This window comes from Hyperoodon ampullatus (assembly GCF_949752795.1).
Source record: "Hyperoodon ampullatus genome assembly, chromosome: 2".
Lineage (NCBI taxonomy): Eukaryota > Metazoa > Chordata > Mammalia > Artiodactyla > Ziphiidae > Hyperoodon > Hyperoodon ampullatus.
Window position 1 is genome coordinate 68,724,302 of NC_136915.1, and position 23,307 is coordinate 68,747,608.

The following is a 23,307-nucleotide window of genomic DNA, read 5'->3' on the forward strand; positions in this document are numbered from 1 at the left end:
TGTACAATATACCCTTGTAGCTTATTTTATACCTAATAGTCTGCATCTCTTAATCCCCTCCCCCTGTATTGCCCCTCACCCCTTCCCTCTACCCACTTGTAACCACTAGTTTGTTCTCTGCATCTGTGAGTCGGCTTCTCTTTTGTTTTATTCCCTAGTTTGTTGTATTTTTTAGATTCCACATATAAATGATATCATACAGTATTTGTATTTCTCTTTCTTATTTCATTTAGCCTAATACCATCCAAGTCCATCCATGTTGCTGCAAATGACAACATTTCATTCTTTTTATGGCTGAGTGTATATATATATATATACACACACACACACACACACACACACATTTCACATCTTGTTTATCCATTCATCTGCAGATGGGCACTTAGGTTGATTCCATGTCTTGGCAATTATAAATAATGCTGTTATGAACATTGGGGTGCATGTATCTTTTCGAATTCGTGTTTTCATATTTTTTGGATATACACCCAGGAATGGAACGGCTGGGTCATACAGTAGTTCTATTTTCAGTTTTTTGAGAAACCTCCATACTGTTTTCCACAGTGGCTGCACCAATTTACATTCCCGCCAAGAGTGTACAAGGGTTCCCTTTTCTCCACATCCTGGCCAACATTTGTTATTTGTTTCCTTTTTAATGATAGCCATTGTGACAGATGTGAGGTGACATGTCATTGTGGTTTTGATTTGATTCACCAATTATTAACACTTGCCACCTCTTTGCACTCTCTCTCCCTGCTTTATCTCTCACATATGTTTATTTCATATAGCATGACTTTAACCCTAAAAACTTTACCATGTATTTCCTACCAAGGTCATTCCCTCACATTACTACAGTAGTTATCACACTCAAGAAATTTAACATTGATACATTACTATTATCTAATATATACTCCCTATCCAAATTTCCCCAACTGTCTCAGTATCACTCCTTATAAATTATTTCCTCCAATCCAGGATCACACATTACATTTTGTTGTCATGTTCTCTTAAACTTCATCAGTCTTTTTTTGTCTTTCATAACACTAACTTTTTGAAGAGTCCAGGAAAGCTGTTCTGTATAATGTGCCTTTTTTAAACAATTATCACAATTCCCCCGCAACTCGCCTCATGATTAGATTCAGATTAAATATTTTTGGCAGCCCTCTTACAAAGATGTGTCGTTAAAAGTTACACATTTTGAAAAGGAGAAAGAGAATAAAGGACTACATCATCAAGTGCCAAATTATGTTAAGTATAATATATGTAACAATACACATAACTATCATAATCTTATGATCAAGTATGGCAGACACACAGATTTTCAGACCACTCTTCAAGAAAGCACTCATTACCCAGATGAGAGGAGAGTGCTTGGCTGATAGCATCTTGCTATTAGTCCCTCCAGTGTCAATATGAGGTCACTCTCTTTTCCAGGTAGCCACTAGTCAGTGACAGTACAAGAGCCTAGCCATTTCTGCCCAATGCAAGACTTCTCTAATGGACAATCTTAGCTCCAGATCTTTCCACGGAGCTGGCAGAAACTGTCAGGTCAGCATTATGATCTGATAACTCCTGCTCAGTCCTGCTTCCTCCCATTTTCTTTCACTGATGTTACTTCCCAAGAAATCATTTGTACTTCTAACTCCATCTCAGTGTCTGTGTCCTGGAAAACCCAACCTGAAACATTCTCGTTTAAGAGATGAAAAACCTGGAGACAGAGAACTCTAAGTGCTGTTCCAACTCATAGCTGGAAGATGACTTATCTACTAGGATTTGAACAGAAGCAAACTGACTCCAGAGTCCAAAAACTAATCACCTTCATGTTATAAATCAATGTAGTATTCTTAAAATATTGTAGGCTCTCACTATCCCTTAACTGCAATTTTCCTATTTCTCAGCTTAAGTATTTCGAAGAAAATCATCCTCAGAGAAACCATATCTTTTATTTGACACCTGTTAACACATACGCCAACTTTCAGCTGAGAGTCTGTGGGACTGCTAATAATCCTTTATGTACTATTTTGTTATGTATTTTGATGATTATAATGTAAAAAAAATTATATAAACCTTTAGAGACCAGTATTTTTTTTTTTTTTTTTTTTTAGGCTGCCCTGCACGGCATGCAGAACTTCCCCAACCAGGGATTGAACCCACGCCCCAGTAGGAGCAAGGAGTCTTAAGCACTGGATCACCAGTGAAGTCCAAGACCAGTATTCTTTACCATATTATATATCCCAATGACAGATGCTATTAATGAATCTGATAGTAATACTATAATCTGTTTTAAAGTAATTCAGTGGGAGAAAATATGGTGAATAAGAACAGTGGTATAAAGTTGCAATGACTTTAGTTGGAGTCCCATATCTGCTACTTCTTTGCTGTACGACTTTGGGCAAACCACCTGACCTAAGTCATAGGGTTGTAATTTGGATTAAATATAAGTAATGCGGGATTTCCCTGGTGGTGTAGTGGTTAAGAATCTGCCCGCCAATGCAGGGGACATGGGTTCGAGCCCTGGTCCAGGAAGATCCCACATGCCGCAGAGCAACTAAGCCCGTGCGCCACAACTACAGAACCTGTGCACTAGAGCCCACGAGCCACAACTATTGAGCCCGTGTGCCACAACTACTGAAGCCCGCATGCCTAGAGCCTGTGCTCCACAACAAAGAGAAGCCACTGCAACGAGAAACCTGCACACTGCAACAAAGAGTAGCCCCCGCTCGCTGCAACTAGAGAAAACCTGCGCACAGCAACGAAGACCCAGCATAGCCAAAACTAACTAACTAAATAAATTTATTTTAAAAAAATATATATATATATGTAAGTAATGCCCTTAGTTGAGTGGCTGAAACATCATAAATATGTAATAAATGGCAAGCACTATTAAAAACGAATCTTTTTTGATTATCTCCTAAATGCCAGGCATTACACTGATCTCTGGTAATACAAGACAGATCAGTAATATCATTCAATCCTTGAAGAGGATTATAGATAATCATGAGAAAGAAGAAAACTAAAAACTATTTTTTTTAAAAATTCAAATAGATTCTAATAGCTGACTATTTCATTTCACTAAATACCAAAACTTTAAATACTATACCAAATGACTTCTTATTTTGCATACTTCTGATTAAGGAATAACAAGACATTAACATTAACAAACTTTATACCCTTCACCCTTAATATCTATCAAATAAATACATCCCAGTTATACATTTTTAAATCATTTTTATTGAACTAATTTTAATAACACTGTTTTAGCTGGTGGCAGTTGCCCCAAACCAAAACAAAGCCATTGTGAATGCTATTCAACATTCTCAAAGTAATCCAGTTTGTTTTTGTACTTGGAATATAGTTAAACTTTTGACATCACATAAGCAAGCAAATAGCAGTGCATATTATATTATTCAAAAAGACTTTATGCATTTCATTTAAAAAATCATTTTGCAAGAGGCTTCAGCTTTATCAACAATCTCATTGACACATTCTATACTCCATGCTCTCAAAATAAAAAGTGCCCTAAAACTAACCCTAAGTTTTTTACTGATATTAATGAATACTATTCAGGGTTATAGGAACTGAAATTTAACATTTTACAGTGTAAGAGGCAATAAATTACTAATATCTGTTGACACAAATTCCACTCAGACTAAATACACCATTGATACACTCAAAAAGACATTTTGTAAATATTAATATGCTAGTTTATATGCTGCAGTGCAAAAGAAGTGACACCCTAAAAGTTTCCTGAGCTTTAGGAGATTAACAACATTTTTCTGACTACTACTCTCCATTTAAAATAGGCTCTTTATTATATGAAGCCATGTCAAAACTATACAATTAAATTAGGTTTTTGGAGAACTGAAAAGATTGGTCAGAATTATGGTGGCTTAGGGTAATGAAAAAGTTTTCAAAGCAAAAGTATTTACAAAGCTACAAAGGATACTATGGATTTACATGTAGTATAAAGATCAAAGATAACCTACTGATTACCAAATGATCACAATTATTCCTTCTTTTTTCAAAAATATTACACTGAAAGACTTTATGATAAGTTATCTAGCATTAAATATACCAACCTGTAGAATATTATACATTTTGACACATTCTTCCATAATGCCCAGTAAGAAGGAATAAAAGATATTAAAAATCAAGAAAATAAACATGCTTTTAGGAATGTTTTCGCATGGGAATATGTCAGCAGAAGTGAAAATGATTTCTCATCAGAACTCTCTATATCCTCAAAATTACAAAGACCGAGTTTCTACTTCAATTTTTTCTTCTGCTTGTACTACATCAGGATCAACATGAACAACCGGAGGTCGTAGGATAACTTCAGGCCCTCCACCATATATAGACTGTAGAAAATTCCATGTTTCTTCAGAAATCTGACCAGAATCTGCTCCTAAAATTAAGTATATAGAGAAAGAATAATATTTATAAACCTACATATTCATACTGCAAAAGCTTTCATAATGTACCCCCAGCATGAATACTCTAGGAATAATTGAGAACTTTTGGAACATGAATCTTCAGACTACCGGCCCATACTGTTATAAGTTGCAACTTTATGGTCTGCCTTAAAAAGTTAGAGATCCTTTTTCCTGCCTCCTATTAACAGCCTTAAAATCTTTCTTCAGATAAAAATTAAACATTGGCAATGTTTCCACTATTTGTCCTAATTCATGTATGAATTACATCATTGAGCTGGATATAAAGGTGGTATAGATGGCTAATGATGATATATTCTTAACAGTGTGACAAATTACTAACAAGTAAAGGCTTAGTAGTATTAGTCAAACTTACCTTGCCTGAGTATCACATTGCCATATTTGGTGACTGCAATTTTAGTGTTGTCAATAGGACCTGGAGGATCTAAGTCAAAAGGAAAAACAAATAATCAAAATGTATAAATGCACCAAAGAACTGCATATTTCTATGCCTGAATTAATGAAGGATATAACTGTATAATCAGATTATTTTTTAGTCAGATTATTATAGTCAGTTCTTAACTGTCTTCTTCTGAGCTTCTTCCTTTTTGGGTCTTAATTCCCCCAAAATGGAACCAGGAAAGAAGCTGAGAGAAGTTCTCTCACTACCATGCAAAATTTAATAAAAATGATTTCTTAAGTATCCATTTGGGGATTACAGGTTAAAATGCACCTTTAATGCTACAAAAGAACAATTCTTTGTAATTTAAAAAGAAATGCAATTCTTGGTTTTAGACCTTCATTAAACTAAAAATAAAAGCATTATAAAATGAAATGTTAAAATGCATCTTTTTTTTTTTTTTTTTTTTTTTTTTTTTTAAGCTGCGCCCTGCGGCTTACAGGATCTTAGTTCCCCGACCAGGGACTGAACCGAGGCCCTCAGCAGTGAAAGTGCAGAATCCTAAACACTGGACTGCCAGCGAATTCCCAAAGTGCATCCTTTTTTTAATTTAAGGAAAGAAACCTTGTTTTCACCCTGGATACAAAAGTACAGTGCATGTTCATTATCAAAAACTTTAAAAAAACAAAAAGGCACAAGAAGCAAAAAGATACTGTTATCCTGCTACAGAAAGACCGGCAAACTGTTCTAGTACCTTTGAGGTCTTTCTGCCTTTGCATATGTTTGCCTTTTTCTTTTTTTAAACAAAAGTTTCCAACTATGCATACTGCATTATAACCTTTTTCATATATCAAGAACATCTTATTTTTAAATTTTAAACACTGTTACACAAATAATTTTTAAAGTCCACATAGTATCCCATTGTAATGGATAAACTATAGTTTAACCAATCTTATTGTTGGAAGGATTTTTTTTTTTAATTTTCAATGTTAAGATCACAGACTAACTTTTATTCAGTTATTTTATATCTGCTATGAATATGCTATAATCCATGAGAATTTTTAAAAAATTAAAAATAACCAATATATAAACTAGAATGTACGTTTTTTTCTCTCTTGTTCAGTAGTGTAATCCCAAGTGCATGTAGATATTCAAAAAACATTTGTTAAATAAACAAAATATCTGCAAAGAATTTCGTCTTTCAGTTAAACACTTACCTCCATCCTTACCCTTCACAAAACTTTCCCATTCTCTAAACCATTGCATACTGATGCAATAAAAAGTAGCTGGAGAATCCTCCTCTTGGAATGCTCTGTTGAGCTATAGAGGGAAAAAAATTAGTCATCTAAAATCTAGAACTTGCTTTGTAGCAGAACAATACAACCATTCTACTTCAGCATCTGATAAGGCCAATTCTTCACACACAAAGAATGTGACTTGTTGATGCTAAGTTAACAATACTAGGATACATGGTAACACCTAATAAACATTCTAGGTTATATCTCAAAGTTTATCAAGTATACACAAAAGGGGCATAATGATTGGATAAGTGAGAATGGTCAAGATAAAGTCTTCAAAGCAATAAATACTCCACATATTTATTAAAAATCTGATGTGTAAATCTTATTTAAACATACCATACCCACTGTCTACATCTTACTTCCATTCACTTAAGATACTGGTAGACATGTTGCTATTACAAACAGAATGTTGAAACGAAAAGTTCTGTACATGTTATTTCACAGACAATAAACATATATATAGGACTTCCCTGGTGGCGCAGTGGTTAAGAATCCGCCTGCCAATGCAGAGGACACGGGTTCGATCGCTGGTCAGGGAAGATTCCACATGCCGCGGAGCAGCTGAGCCCGTGTGCCCCAACTACTGAGCCTGCGCTCTAGAGCCCGTGAGACACAACTACTGAAGCCCGCGAGCCACAACTACTGAAGCCTGCGTGCCTAGAGCCTGTACTCCGCAACAAAAGAAGCCACTACAACGAAGAGTGGCCCCCGCTTGCCGCAAATAGAGAAAGCCCAGGCACAGCAACAAAGACCCAATGCAGCTGAAGATAAATAAATAAATATTTTAAAAAACAACAACAACATATATATAGGATAAATTCTCAAAAGTGGTGGGACAGTCCTTGAAGACGTTCCACTTTCTCCTCTAGTCCCAAGGCCCAAGAAATGGGTATGTGACTCAAACTAGGCAAAACTCCTAGAAATGGAAATCTTCAGAGGAGTAACTTAATGATTGGAATGGAATCATTCCAATGTCAATTTTGTTAGCTACACAGGAATACCTTGGTTCCTGAATTTCTGGAGGTCTGGTTATTCAATTTTTCTTTTCAATAAATTTCTTTTTTTGCTTAAGCTAGCCAATCTGACTTCTATGACTTTCAATTAAAAAACCGAACTGGGGAGTTCCCCAGTGGCCTAGTGGTTAGGATTCCGGGCTTTCACTGCCCTGGCCCGGCTTCAATCCCTGGTCACGGAACTGAGATCCCGCAAGCCATGCAGCTCAGCCAAAACAAAACAAACAAAAAACCAAACAAACAAAAAAACACCAAAAAAACAAGACGAAACCAAAAACTAAACTGACAGAAAAACTGGCATAAAAAGAGGGGAACAGAGGCTTCCCTGGTGGCGCAGTGGTTAAGAATCCGTCTGCCAATGCAGGGGACACAGGTTCGAGCCCTGGTCCGGGAAGATCCCACATGCCACGGAGCAAATAAGCCCATGCACCACAACTACTTCGTGCGCCACAACTACTTAAGCCCGCGTGTCTAGAGCCCGTGCTCTGCAACAAGAGAAGCCGCTGCAATGATAAGACTGTGCACCACAACAAAGAGTAGCCCCCGCCGTCCGCAACTAGAGAAAAGCCCTTGCAGCAACGAAGACCCAACGTAGCCAAAAATAAAATAAATTAAATTAATTAATTAAAAAAAAAAAAGAGGAACAGCAACAGAGCCTGAGGAAAATGAAGGGTATTTGAAAATTATCTAATTGTAATAGTGTGAAAAGACAGTGAGACTCCTGAAGATATTTCATGCTGGGTAACTAAATGCCCACGGTACATACTTCCTATGGACAAAAACAGTTAAGTTCAGCTCATTTCTCCCCTACGATCAAATCTAATCCAAACCCTGCCATTGTCCCCAGAGATCCTTATAATAATAGCTCAGAAGTACCTCTGTGATCTGGCCCCATGATTTGACTTCATCTTCTAGTACTTTCCTCCTCATTTATTCACTTGTGGTCACACAAACCTCTTTGTTATTCCCAAAATCAAGCAGATACATTCCTGTCTCTCAAAGCCTTTGCATGGGTATCCCTTCTTTTTACAGATATTTGAGTACCTCCCTCACCTCCTTCAAGTCTTTGCTTAAATGTCACCTTTTCAATGAGGCCGATCTTGATCACACTGTTTATAACTGCACCTGACTCCTCCCCTCATCACTATACTCCTGATCCTCTTATCCTGTTAGATATCTTCCTTCACCATAGAACTCATTACCTTTTGATATATAATATATTTGTTATTTATTAAATGTAAGCTCTTTGAGGGCAAGGATCTTTCTGGGACACAAGGTAGCTGCTTCCACAGAACAATGAAAGACAATGAATAATGTTGTGATTGCCTCTGATGAAATCAAGGCACGTTTGTCTCCAGGTAAAGAATTAAAGTTTGGACTTCCTGTGATGTACAACTTATCCTTAGAGAACTGAGATTTCTGAAATGTAACGTTAGACTGATTCTGTCAGATGAATCCGTTTCATTCACAGCATTACCAGGTTTGGACACTTTCAGGACTTTCTTTCTCTCTGGCATTAGGACATTTCTTCCTTATGTGTCTAGGTGGGGGCTTTTGAAAACTGAGTTAAGTATAATCACCCCAGTTATTTAAAGACATCTGTTTCTCTCTAGTTCTCAGAAATTAAACTGTTGCTCTCAAAGGAGTTCCACCTCTCTACTCTCTTCTAAAATACCTATTAGAAAAACATTGGATTCTGTATCTATCCAACGTGTCAAAACTTTTGTTTTCCACCTGTTTATCCTTGTGCTTCATTTTAGGAGAAACCCTTCACTAGATCTTTCAGTACACTAATATGCTCTCCAGCAGTATTTATTCTGCCATTCAGTCAACCCATCTATTGAGTTTTGTTTTGTTTTTAGGATACAATATGCTTATGCATCTCTCTGAGAATCAATCATTTATTTTAAGGCATAACTTAGGAAGACACAATTCTTTCTAGGTATTACAAGCTATCTAAGGTTAACGCCTTCTTTAACCAACCCAAGGGTCCACATTCACTGCTCAATCCAAGCAGACACCTTCGTGCTTGCTGCTTAGTACAATGCAGGAGGTAGAGTGCTGAGATCACTATTAGTATCTGCCACTTCCAAGCTTAAAGCCTGTGTGGTCATTTCCCATGACGTTGGTTCGCTTCTTCAAACTGATCCTATCTGCTTTCTCAATTTTTCAGAAACTCCACTGAATTTCCAGTCTAGCAAGGGCACCTATTTTTGTACTCTAGTGTTCTGTTTTTTAAATTTTTTTTGTGGCATGCGGGATCCCAGTTCCCTGACTAGAGATGGAACCCAGGCCGCCTGCCTGCAATGGGAGCTCAGAGTCTTAACCACTGGACCGCCACGTAAGTCCTGTTATTTTTTTATACTAAGACATTGCTTTTTTTCTTTTTTTCAAAGGGGTGGTGGTAGAATAAGGCAAAAAAAAAAACCTAGTGCTGTGGAATAATTATAGACTTGCATTTTATAAAACAGCTTCATTAAAGTATAATCCACACAGTGTTAGTGTAAAGTTCAATGGTTTTCAGTAAGTTTATAATTGTGCAGCCATCAACACAATCCAGTTTAAAACACTTCTGACACTCCAAAAACTCCCCTGTGCCAGTTTACAATCAGTCACTTCCTCTCAGCCCCAGGAAACCACTGACCTACTTTGTGTGTTTTTTTTTTTTAATTAATTAATTAATTTGGTTGCACTGGGTCTTCGTTGTGGCTCAAGGGCTCCTTAGTTGCAGCTCACAGGCTCCTTAGTTGTGGCAGGTGAACTCTTAGCTCCGGCATACATGTGGGATCTAGTTCCTTGACCAGGGATCAAACCCAGGCCCCCTGCATCAGGAGCACAGAGTCATCCAATGTGCCACCAGGGAAGTCCCTATCCTTTTTTTTAGATATTTCATATAAGTGGAATTAGACATTACATATTCGTTTTTGTCTTGTTCCTTTCACTTGGCATAATGTTCCTAAGATTCACCATATTGCTGCATGCATCAGTAGTTCTACCTTTTTTACGCTTAGTAGTATACCACAGCTTTTTAATCTATTTGCCACCTGATAGACATCAATTTCCAGCTTGGGGCAATTATGAGCAATTCTGCTCATGAACAGGGTTTTGCAGACATAAGTGTTCATTCTCTGGAGTAAATACCTAGGAGTGAGATTGCTGAGTCATGTGCTAAGTGTTTGTTTAACCTATACGAAATTGTCAAACTGGTTGTCATCTGGCATGTGACACCACATGCCCACCAACAGTGTTTATATGAGAATTCTAGTTGCTCTACATTTTTGTCAGAACTTGATATTGTCCACTTCTTTATTTTAGCCATTCTAAGAAGTGTGTAATGGTATCTCACTGTGGCTTTAATTTGCATTTTACTGATGACTACTGAGAGTGTGTACCTTTTCATGTGCTTATCACTCATATCTTAAGGATAATGTATATTAAAATATTTTCTTATTTTTAAATTGGAATATCTATCTTCTTGAGTTGTACGAATTCTTTATATAATCTTACATAATCTGGATATATACAAGCCCCTTGATGATAAATGATTTACAAATGCTTAGAACTGGATTTGGGCCTACCTTCCTAACCTACAGTGTTTCTTCCAGTATCACCGTTTGTTGGTCTTACTGAATGTCTCATTTCCTGAGATGACATCCCATATCACCTCTGATTACGTAACTAATTTTACACAAAATAAATGAAGCAATGGGCTCACATCCATAGAATTCACTGACTTTACCATATGGCATCACCTAAAAGTTGCTGGCCTACTGAATACTGTTTTTGTGCCTGGGTGGCAAAACACTGTGGGGTTGGTACTATCCTATAGGATGTAGTATATGCCCCAAACTAGAAACAACCCTATGGTGCTGTAAAGGAAGTAGGAGAGTTTATCTATTACTACCTACTGACACAAAAGCTTTTTTGCTTCTAATTATCACAACTTTGGTCTCTACTAGTTTAGAGGTATTAGGTTCCAAAGGGACACAACAATGATTTTACTGGACTGGAAGATGAGACACTCCTCTGGCCATTTTGGGTTCCTCATGTCACTGAACCAAGAGGCAAAGCGGGTAGGGCTATATAAAAAGTAGAATAAAATGACTACTACACAACAGAAACAAGGAGAACTATGTCTGAAAATCAGGTTATACCCACTGTATTAGTTTCAGAGGGGGGCTATAGCAAATCACCACAAACTTGGTGGCTGAAACCAGATTATTTTTTCTCTCAAAGTTCTGGAGGTCAGAAGTCCAAACCAAGGTGTAGGCATGGCCGTGCTTCTTGTGGAGAAGAAGGGGAGATTTAGGGGAGATTCGGTTCCTTGCCTCTTCAACCTTCTGCTTTGTGAGTGTATATTCCAATCTCTGTCTTCTGTCTCCATATGGCTTTCACCTCTTCTCTCTGTGTATCTCTCCTCTGTGCATCTCTTTATAAGGGCACTTATCATTAGACTTAGGGTCCATGCAGATAATCCAGGTTGATCTTGTCTCAAGGTCCTTAATTATATATAAAAAGACCCTTTTCATAAATAAAGTCAATTCACAGGGATTAGGACACGGAAACACCTTTTTTGGGGACCAGCATTCAATCCACTATAAGCACCATTCAGTATTTCCATATCCACAGATTAAAAGTTCATAGACAACTAGAGAAATCTAACACAGGCAAGACTACAAAGAGCTCAGACTCTTCAGGAACGAAGGTCTGGGTTACTTTATCAGGTAAATAACCAGCTGAAGTGCTGGCTGAGAAAACAGAGAATATGGAATGGGTAGTTATAAGCTGTAGACACATATTTCTTCCTTCCCCCATGCACTGGGTTGGCCAAAAAGTTCATTCGGTTTTAAGTAGAACTAAAAGACACCTTTTTCATTTTCCCCAAGAATTTTATTGAACAATGTATTCACTAACCCAACGAACTTTTTGGCCAACCCAATATATATTTGTAAATATTCCTAAATTTGTGAAAAATTACTAATTTATTTTTCCTTTCATTCCTCTATTTCATATAAGGTATGTTGTTGGTGGTTAATCTTATGGTTTATTCTTTAGATTGCAGAATATAAAAGGGAGATTATGACTAAACTGACTGAACTAAATATGAATGATCATCATCCAGAAATGGATAACTAACTGATGGGACTTTGGGTTTCCCAAGTTTAGGGAAAGGATAAATGCTGCATCTATTAGTACATGAGCTAGCTGCATCATGTTAGGCAGAAACATGATACTATTGCTACTGTTGTTGCTGACGTATGAATGCATGACAAGGGGGGCAAACTATACTGTATTTATTGTCTGTTAATGCATCATTTCCATTCATTCTTACACTCTCTTCTATGAAAAGAGAAGACTTCATTTTCCAGGATCACTTGCCAGTAGTGCTCCAGATCAGTCACTGCCAATGATATATGCAATATATGGAAGGCACAAGAAAAAGAGAAATTTCCCCCACATCCTCTGGTGGTAGTTGCGGCAGGACTGAGGCCTCCACAGATGGCACAAGTAGGGTTTTGCCACCACTTCCAAGCATCTTCCCAAGAATCCCTCACTCGGTGCCACAGGCAGCTAACATCTTTAACAGCAGCATCCTCAGGATAACCCACCAGGGTCCTGAGATTAGCGGCTTATCAAGTCTATCAAGTTTCTGAGCATTCTCCTGAGACTTGCCAGTGGTAAGCAACACAGGTAATTTCCAGAAGCTTTGTGCAATTAAAAAATTCTTTTTAGCTTTGGAACAATCTCAAACTTACAGGAAAACTCCAGTAAAATACGAAGAAATTTTCTTTTCCTAGACTATTTCAGAGTAAGTTGCTAAACACACAAGGACTCTTTCCTACACATTTAACACAAATGATGAAAATGTGGAAATTAACATCGATATAATACTAGCACCTAATCCTCAGACTCCATCAAGTTTTTCTAATTGATCCAATAATGTTGTTTATAGCCAAAAGATCCAGTTCAGAATCACTTGTTGGGACTTCCCTAGCGATCCAGCGGTTAAGACTCCACGCTTCCATTGCAGGGGGTGTGGATTTGATCCCTGGTCGGGGAACTAGGATGCCACATGCCGCTCGGCCGAAAAAACAAACACAAGCAAGAATCACTTGTTGCATGTAACTTCATATTTCCTTTAAGGTGGCACAGTTCCTCAGTCCTGACTTTCACGATCTTGACAATTTTGAAGATTACAAGCCAGTTGTTTTATAAAATGTCCCCCAATTTGGGTCTGCCAGGCTTTCCTCATTTGAAACTCAGGTTATGCACTGTCTACCAAACAAGAGATGCTGTGTTCTTCTCATTGTATCCTATCCTAGCACATGATTTTGATATATTCTACTGCTACTGATGTTCACTTTAATGACTTCATTGAGTTGGTTGCCAGACTCTTCTTGCTTAGTCTTTTCTCTTCGAAATTAATACGTATTTTGTGGGGAATAAGCTGGAACTATGTTAATATTCCATTCCGCATCAGTCTTTCAATTTATTCACTTATTATAACAGTATGAACACAATATCTCCTATTTTGTTTAATGCATTATAATACCATTATAATTTATTTTGAAGCATAAATTGTCCCAAATTTGGCAAGTAAAAGTCCCTTCAAGCTGGCTTCTGTGTACTTTTGATATTTCCCCATCATTCTTCAAAAACTTCTTTAATTTCTGGAACAGTAAGAAATTCCAAGCTCATCTTGTAATTCCCCTGCCCCGGCCCTGAAAGCAGCCATTTCTCCAAGGAGGGCTGGTTCCTTTTACTAGAGAAAGTTGTTTAGAAGCCAAGATCCAAAGAGAGCCAGGTATGCTCAATCCTACTGGAGTTAATACTGCTTCCAGGCCTTTTCAGTGCCAGAGTTAGGAAATTAACTTAGGTACATCATTTATTTCTATATATGTGTACACATACACACATTTATACCTCTATATGTATATATGTATCTATCACAGTGAGTTCACAAAGCTGCCTACAATTTTAATCCAATAACAAAGAGTCCATTTTAGTTTCCTCTCTTTCGATATCTGTAACTCCCTTATCTGACAAATAAGAAATCTGGCTCTCATTACACTCATATTATCTGATCAATCCTACCCATGGAATCAATCCCTCAATTTTACCACCACCACTAAGCTGTGCCGCCTCACACAGCAATCTCCAGCCAACACGGGCATCCACTGCTACGTTGCCTGGGCTCCAACATCCTTGACCAGGCCCACACCACTACACAGAAGCTTTCTTTACCTTGTCTGGGCTCTGAGACCCCACTTGAGCCGCTGTCCCCACTCCTACCTCCAGTATGGCAGCCTTCCAGATTTCCTGAAAGTCAGCTATGATCTTCTTGATCTTCACTACCCAGTCTTTTTAGTAGTTATTTAACTCTTTCATTGCCTGTATTCCTATTCTACTCAAAATACTTAGAATGGCTTCTGTTGATCAAATCCTAACGTATGGGACTTCCCTGGTGGTCCAGTGGTTAAGACGCCATGCTCCCAATGCAGCGGGGCCAGGTTCAATCCCTGGTCAGGGAACTAGATCCCACATGCATGCCACAACTAAGAGCTCGTATGCCGCAGCTAAAGATCCTGCACGCAGCAATGAAGGTCCTGTGTGCTGCAACTAAGATCCGGTGCAGCCAAATTAATAAATAAATATATTTTTTAAAAACCCTAATGGATATAGTCATTAGCCATTTATTTAAGCATTCGTGGAATGAACTACTTTTAATATTCAACTAAAATTTGCCTCCTTATATTTAGAAAGCAAAGGAGGCTCAAGCACAATAAATCAATCCACACCTGTAGTATCTTCCTGTGTATGTGAAAATTTCTTTACTTTACGCAAAGGCACACACACACACACACAAAACACCCCTATATCTATGAAAAGAAGCCTGTGGCCACAACATGGAATGTACTGTTCATCTATAATATCTGCTCAATTAACTTCTCCCCTTCTTTTACTAAAAGAATCTCAATCTTCCCTTATAGAATTATCCCTCCACCAATATAATTTCAATAGAAATATCAATGAACATGCCTCTCAGGTGACTCAAACCCTAGTAGTATTCTCTACTAGGAATCGAATAATAAATAAATGGTTGGAGCTGTATTACTGACAGCAGCACTTTCAAGAAACTTATTTCTTGCTACCTGGACAAATGGAACTATACTAGTCTTTGTCCATAAAACCTGGTTATTCAGCTCTTCCTATTGATTCTGTGATCAGACTTTCTGTTGCTTGCAAACAAGAAATGCCTCACAACATACTCACTTTATGGGAACTAGGTATAAGTATAGAGAGTCCCCCAAAACAATATTATATTTCACAAAGGGGTGGAAGTAAAGAATGCAATCTGAGTAAATGCTTTCAGAAAAACCACTAACTTAAGGAAACTTATAATTTACCATTTCAATAAGGAGATTTCTGGCCAGTGCCAATACATGAAACAAAATTTATTACCAATCCATGAAAACAAAAACCTCCAAAAGAAGAACTTAACTCACTAGAACTATAGTCACCTGACTGGGGTCTCTCACTGTTATGAGCCCATGAGACTTAAAATGTATTACAACTCTTTCATCCAATCATTTCACTAACATCGTTCCTCTAATTGTCAGTTCTTTATTCTAGATCATTTTTATAATTTGAAAAGCATCAATTTTTTACCCGAATAAAAATTTCCAATTCAATTTTTCTTCTTTTTTCAATTTTCTCCACCTCAATCTGGCAAGTGTGACAAATGTACAGATGGTTGACGGCTGGTCCTCCTCCATACCTAATGCATGAAGAATTTAATAAGTATGATAATCTGGAAGTAAGCTGATGTTCTAGGAAATGTGTCCAAGTTTTAGTAAAATGGAAAAACCAAATTATCATAAGGACCTGATTTTATGTTTTTCAGGGTCGCTGATTTTATCAGTTTATTGACTTACTGATTCATCTGTATTTCAACTTTCCCTTACAGCTACTTTTGTTACAAAATATGTTTGTTGCAACAACATAAAGTAAAAGAAGTGGCCGTCAAAAGTTAGCATACAACATATAAATCTTAAGTTATACACAGCCACAGTTTTAATCAAGTTTTAATTAGACGAAGGCTTCCCCTGGCCACTAAGTAAGAATTCATAGAATGAATTATTGTCAATATTTAAGAAAAAATATTTAAGAAAAATATCACGGCATACTTTTAGAGATACAGATTATCAGAACATAAAACTTAGAATTAGTTATCTAGACTAGGGCCACACTAGCCACAAAAGTCTCTCTACTCAGAGTGAATAAATGAAGAAGGGAATATTCCACATAAGCAACATACAGCACAGGGAGCATACAGAAAATAATCCAATCTCCTTTTAACGAATTTCACAAACTGATTTCCATAATACCATATTGTCTGATTTAAAAAACAAACCTGCTATATAGGTTATCCCAAATGTTCTGAGGCAGCATCAATACCAGGTCTTCAATATAACTAGCTTTTCGTGGAGGAACACCTAAAAAAGTTTAAATGGGTCTGTCTCATTCTTAAATTCCTTTATATTACTTTTAACTGATTAATCACTGGCATTTTTTCCAATCATTATTCTTAAAAACTCTCCCCAAAAGGTTAAAAATTAAGTATATGTTCCTAAAGATGAACATATTTCTTGAAATAGAGAAAAATAAGTTAACCAAGATGTTCAAGTCCTTAACTTACATAAATCTTTACTAAGCCTTGACTGTGTATTGGGGCAAGCCAGAGATAAATCAGAGACAATCTTTCCTTCATGGAGCTTATGAGCTAGCAGTAGAAATGAAGAATTTATATGAATAACCATAATAAAAGGCAGGCACAGACAAATGCCATAAAAGGATTATAGGGAGATTTGGAACCAGAAGAGACTTAAGTTCGTAGCTCAAGTAGGGAAATAATAAGAGAAAAATTCACATACAGAAATATTTTCAAGGTTTAGATTTCTAAATCCAATACGGGACATTTCTACTATCTCTTGTGGTTTCACCGCAAAAATAATTAATTAATGAGAATATCAAGTCTTCAACCATGAAATTTAATTAAGGTGTCACACTAAGGTTGTCATGGGAACACGCACTAACACAGTCAGTCACAAAGGCATAAATTACATTTAGCAAAAAACTGCATGAGGTTTTTTTTGTTAAGCTCCGAGTACATTTTCATAGTTAGGAAAAGAGTCAGCTATTCATTTAGACAAAAGGAGTAAGAGCCACGGATACAGTTGGAGCTGCATGTCTCTCAGCTGAGAAAAATGATGGGCAATAGAAGTGTTCACTGCACCATAATTACCTGTTTATGCATCTGTCTTTACTATGAAATTAAAGCTATGCAAATAGAAATAGTGTTTCTGGTATTTTCAGGCTCTAGCACAGGGTTTGGAACAGGTACTCAGTAAATATCTGTTCTATGAAAAGGCTACAGATTGCCTATAATTAGAAGAAAAAGCTAATTTCTGAAACCATAGCAAAATAAACACATTTAAGTTGGAATGTAGATGGGGAAATGGAAAATAAACGGAAGAGGAAAATTCTTGGCTCTTTCCTTATTTGTAAATTATTTAACAGCAAATCCCTACCACTACTTTCCATTACAGAGTTTCTTACCTCCATGAATACAGAGAAAATCATTATTTGAAATAGGGCCAGGTTCAGCAAAGGTCTTAAATTTATTTAGCCACTGTCGAGAAATATAAAACTGAAGGAGACTTGGTTCCATTATGTTCAACAAATTTGATATCCTCCGCCTCTCTTTTTGTGCTTCTTCACTGCTCTTCCTATTAAGGGACAGTGATTCATTACATTCAATATGCATTTTACTCCATTAGATTAGTAAGTGGATTTTTCCGCTCACTTATTAGACTTAGCACACACATTAACACAGTCATCCCTCTATATCCGTGGGGGATTGGTTCCAGGACCCTTGCAAATACCAAAATCTGTGGATGCTTAAGTCCCTATATAAAATGGTGTAGCATTTGCATATAACCTATGCACAGCCTCTCATATACTTTAAATCATCTCTAGATTACTTATAATACCTAAAAAATGTAAATGCTATGCAAACACTAGTAAATACAGCATAAGTGGTATGTAGATAGTACTGGTGTGCAATGTTAAGTTTTGCTTTTTGGAACTTTCTGGAATCATTTTCCCCCCAATATTTTCAATATGCTGTTGGTTGAATCCTCGGATGTGGAACCGATGGATATGGAGGGTGGACTGAACTGTGAATCTTGTTAGGTCTTGAAAATTATTCATGAGAAATATACTTTGTTCCACCTTGCCCCCACTACATTACACACTCTAGGGGTGATACTATATCTTAACTACTAGTATCAACATTATTGCTAGAGAACAGACATTCAAATGATTGTTAATAAGATCTAAACAGTTAATTTGCTTTCCTGTTTTAGTAGTTATTACAATCTTTTAGAAGATACTAAAAGGTACCAAGGATTTATTTTTATATTAATACCTCCTTTTTTTAAAAATTTTTATTTTGGCCATGCTGCGTGGCATGCAGAACTTCCCCAACCAGGGATTGAACCCATGCCCCCTGCATTGGAAGCGCGGAGTCTTAACCACTGGACCATCAGGGAAGTCCAATACCTCCTTTATTAGCTATGTTAGGAGAAAATATGGTTCTTAATTCCTACTGTCAGTGCCTAATTTTTTAAATTAAAACCAGTCTTTCTAAAACAAAATATATTCCTTTGCTCTTCAACTAAATGACTTAACATTCTCTTAACAAAAGATCATTCTGCATGCAACCTTTCACTTTTACTCACATAATGAAATGAGAGTAAAACAATTTCTAATCTTTACTCAGAAATCCACTTTGAAAGTCTTAGAAGTCACTGTTAACCTCAACATGAGATGTTCTGTCATATTTGTCAAAACAGCCTATCCAGGAGAGTTATTTCCTCACCTGTAGAAGAGAACATAAGCTTCTGCATTTTGTACAGTAGATTCTGAAACTTCAGTGACACTTTGGTCATCAAATTCATACCAGAGATTATTTAAATTGTTTCGGCAGTAGGCAATATAGTGTCCACCTGAATTTAAGCAGAAAAAATTTAAGTAATTTCAGTAATAAAAAGATACAGCAAGAACTATCTTCGTATTCTTTTCCAGTAGGTACCCTTACCACCACCACTTGAGGAAATGAAAATCAGGACAGAGAACGTAATCTTAAAAACCCAGTGTAAAAACAATCATGTTAAAGTCCTTATTATTTAGCTTTACATAAAACATAATTTCCAGTATTTTAAACTTCAGAGTAAAATTATTCAATTTCCTAAAATTTGACATGTTTTTAATAACCAAAATAAAATAATTATAAAAATCGACTTTCATACTCTTTTCTTTTGTTCAATCAGGTCTTGTTTAAGAGATCAATTCAGATGTTTCTTTTTTTTTAAATCTAAAAACATATGTTAAACTTGGATACTTACTACTTGCAGTTCCATGGTGACAAATGACTGACAGAAGATCATAGGTAACAATTTGAGCTGGACTATCTTTAGCAAGAAATGGCTGAAGATCCAGGCCTTCCAGTGGAAATGAAACATGGGTACTGATTTTGGTGGAAAACATCAGTTCGTGTCTGAATCTTTTAAGATGGATGCACAAAATCTTTTTAAAAGAGAAACATAGGATTATTTAAAATTCTACTGTTTCATATGCTACATAAAAGAGTCTATTAAATATACATATTGTCAAGATTAAACATTATCCTGCAATTCTGATAACCTGATTCCAGAGATGTTAAAATGTGGAAATGATGAAACATGGTACTTCCTAAGTTCATAGCTACTGGCTTCTCCAATTTTACATTTTATACCTGCAAGACCCTACAGTATCTGATTAAACTGTGTTCAACACAGTTTTACTGCTAAGGGCACTTACTTGGTATGCAACTCAGTATTTTAAAAATGGATAATCTTAATAGGGTATACACAGCCACTGGTCAATAGAACCATTCCATTCTTCAACCAAAGCTAAAGAATTTACTACACCATGTTATATTAATGCCTTACCTATCACATAAAATAAATTAAATTGTGATAAAGCCCATACCTCAGGAAACTTTTGTACTTTACAAAACTTTACTCCATTCCTCAATCTAAGGGGTGAAAAGAGAAAACCAATTTTAATAAACCTGTTTCCCATACAAATCTACAAAACCTTTAGTATTTTCAAATATACAGCAAAATCTTTTAGAAAATGCAGAAATAAAGGTATCAGACTAAAAATGCTTACTACTGAATTATACGCTACCAATCAAAAAAATACTAATAAAACACTGGAACCGCTTATTGTAAAAAAATTATTAATTAAGACATCAGTAATAAAAATTTAGAGTTGTATAATTCTTTGATGAAAATCTTCTACTATCTATGGCCTGGCTATGCCTTTATAACATTCAGATATCATGTAAAACTGGGTAAAATAAAATTCCAATTTCATAGAATTGGTTGGTCAGGTCAATATATTACAACCTTTATTCCTAAATGTGAAAACAAATAACTTAAAATAGAGTGGTTATTATTAATAATCAAAAAAATTTTTTTTTCGGCCACACCACGCGGCTTGTAAGATCTTAGTTCCCCAACCAGCGATCGAACCCAGGCCCTTGGCAGTGAGAGCGCAGAGTCCTAACCACTGGACTGCCAGGGAATTACCAATAATCAATATTAATTTATACTTGACAGATCTCTACTTTGGATTCTGGGGTAGATGCAAGTTCTTTTCCATCTTCACTATTATCTCTTCCCTAGTTGGCACGGTTTTTCCAAGAAAGATTCCCCCTCTGGGCCAACTCCGTCTTCAGCTATCAGCTGTGGCTTCAAGGACAAACTGAAAATAAATACTTTCCAATTCATTAGAGGTGTATTTTTTTCTAGAAAGTACAAGGCAGCTTTTCTTCCTTATTGACCTAACAATACACTATTCCTTTTTGTGATGAAGAAGACCAACAGCTGCAGATCAACATTTCCCTGGGTTTTTGACAAAAGCCAGAAGTTTGTATTATGAAGACTCTATTAATAGATCTTATTCGGAGGCCATTATTTTTCTATCAGAGAGATTCAGAAAAATTTTCCAGTTCCCTCTACCTCAGACATATTTGCTTTCAATTCTCCATTTACTTTTCTTTTCTAACTCATCAACAAGAAGCCTTAAAAGCCTAAACTTATTACAAGATAGAAAAAGGCAGGTAGTAGTAGATATAAAGAAATAAAATCATAAAAAATCATGTCTTTTTTATTCGGCCCTCATACAGCAGGTAACATTAGACATGGTATAACCTTTCTGAATTTTACATAAACTTGAAACTATGTACCTTTACAGTCACTTTCACTTCCTAAATCTAGCCTGTTAAGGTGGTAAATCAGAAAAGAATATTGTGTTATTTATGATGACAGAATTAACCTATGTAATAAAAATGTATGTTATATATGCTAGTATATATTTACAACATATTTGGAAAATATTTTATGCAAAATTACATACTTACTTTATATCTTAAAATACACTGTCACATCTTAGCTATTTGTTAACCTTTTAACCTCAGATTTGTTTTACAGAACAACCAGTCATTTTTTACTAGGACAAAGCTTACTGGCCTTTGTATTTTTCTAAATAAAACGGAAAATTAACCCTACATGCCCAATTCAAATTACCAAGAAAAATACCATTTAAAATACAAAACATGCAATTGAAAGCATTGCCAATGACACTTACTTTTTGCATTTTTCACAACTGTACATATTGTCACCTGAAAACAAAACAGATCTGGTCATTCCTCTCAAACTAAAAGCAAGTTATTTGCTTTTCTGCAATTCTTTGAGCTTGCAATGCTGAACCCATAGAATAGTAACACAAGGCTCACATTTTTTAGTCTCTGCTCGAGTCAGCACGTTTACCACGCCTATAACACCCTTTACCTGCTCTTTTTTCAACCTTGAAGGCGTATCTCAAATAACATCCTGTACACCTATTCACTCAACAAAATTTACTGACTGCTTATTATATGTCCAAGCAAGGGGCTGGACACACAAAAATAGTGAAGGCTTGGATCTTAAATACTACGGAGAAATTCAGACTAATCCAGATATACAAGTAAGTTTTTTATATTTTGGTTGAATTTTCTCTTTTTTCAATCCCAGAGAAGATTTTAGACACTTCAAATATCATACTGTCTAGTACTATAGGAATTTGTATCAATTATTTCAGGATATTATTTATAGTGTTTATGTTGTCATGGTAGATACTGGCACTGTGGCAATATGGGCAAGTACTGTTTGAGCTGCCTCAAAACTCAGCTTTGGGCTTCCCTGGTGGCGCTGTGGTTAAGAATCCGCCCGTCAATGCAGCGGACACTGGTTCGAGCCCTGGTCTGGGAAGATCACACATGCCGCAGAGCAGCTAAACCCGTGCGCCACAACTACTGAGCCTGCATGCACTCTAGAGCCTGCAAGCCACAACTACTGAAGCTCGCGTGCATAGAGCCCGTGCTCCGCAACAAGAGAAGACACCGCAGTGAGAAGCCCGCACACTGCAAAGAAGAGCAGTCCCCGCCCGACGCAACTAGAGAAAGCCCGCGCACAGCAAGGAAGACCCAACACAGCCAAAAATAAATTTTAAAAAAAACTCAGCTTTTATGAATACATTCTATATTTAGTCCCACTAGTATTTTAGATCACTCACAACAGTTTAGCCATAGATGAAAACTATTTCGTATTTCTTACCTTTTAGTTCATCTCTGGCGAAGAAGGCAGCAAGACAATCTTGCAAGGTTACTATTGGACCCCAAAACCAGCTAGGGACACATGAGACAACAAACCTGAAACATTATTGATAGAAAAAAGAAAGGAAATGTTCTGCCAGTACAGCAGAAACAGCAGTTTTAACAATCAACTAATACAAAGAAAACACATACATACCTCTTCACATATTCCATGAAAAAAGCTATCCACCCTTGTGGAGCATATGCTTCGCCACATGATCCTGCTTTGACTATAGATGTTGGATGACTTGATGAATGCAGCTTAGCAAGGTCTTCCTTGCCAGGAATCGGCAAGGACAGATCTTGAAAGGTCTCGAGGGTTACAGACACCTAAAATTGTTTTGTGTTTTAAGAATGGGAT

At 36.6% G+C, this 23,307-nt stretch overlaps 1 protein-coding gene across 5 annotated transcripts in view; it reads right to left on the bottom strand.

Moving 5' to 3' along the window:
* Nucleotides 1–4,244: 4,244 nt before the first annotated feature.
* Nucleotides 4,245–23,307, bottom strand: part of USP33 (ubiquitin specific peptidase 33) — a gene marked incomplete at both ends in the record, with an annotated part of 42,558 nt that continues 23,495 nt past the window's right edge. The window contains 12 exons of one of the 5 annotated variants that reach the window (XM_079696759.1): nt 4,245–4,402; nt 4,804–4,872; nt 6,045–6,147; nt 15,812–15,920; nt 16,557–16,638; nt 17,762–17,931; nt 19,086–19,212; nt 19,612–19,792; nt 20,237–20,282; nt 21,902–21,935; nt 22,909–23,003; nt 23,104–23,276. In XM_079696759.1, the coding sequence (XP_079552885.1) occupies nt 4,245–4,402; nt 4,804–4,872; nt 6,045–6,147; nt 15,812–15,920; nt 16,557–16,638; nt 17,762–17,931; nt 19,086–19,212; nt 19,612–19,792; nt 20,237–20,282; nt 21,902–21,935; nt 22,909–23,003; nt 23,104–23,276 (1,347 nt within the window). The remainder of the gene's footprint in view (nt 4,403–4,803; nt 4,873–6,044; nt 6,148–15,811; nt 15,921–16,556; nt 16,639–17,761; nt 17,932–19,085; nt 19,213–19,611; nt 19,793–20,236; nt 20,283–21,901; nt 21,936–22,908; nt 23,004–23,103; nt 23,277–23,307) is intronic. The other 4 variants (XM_079696761.1, XM_079696760.1, XM_079696763.1 and 1 more) reach the window with 4 other exon arrangements.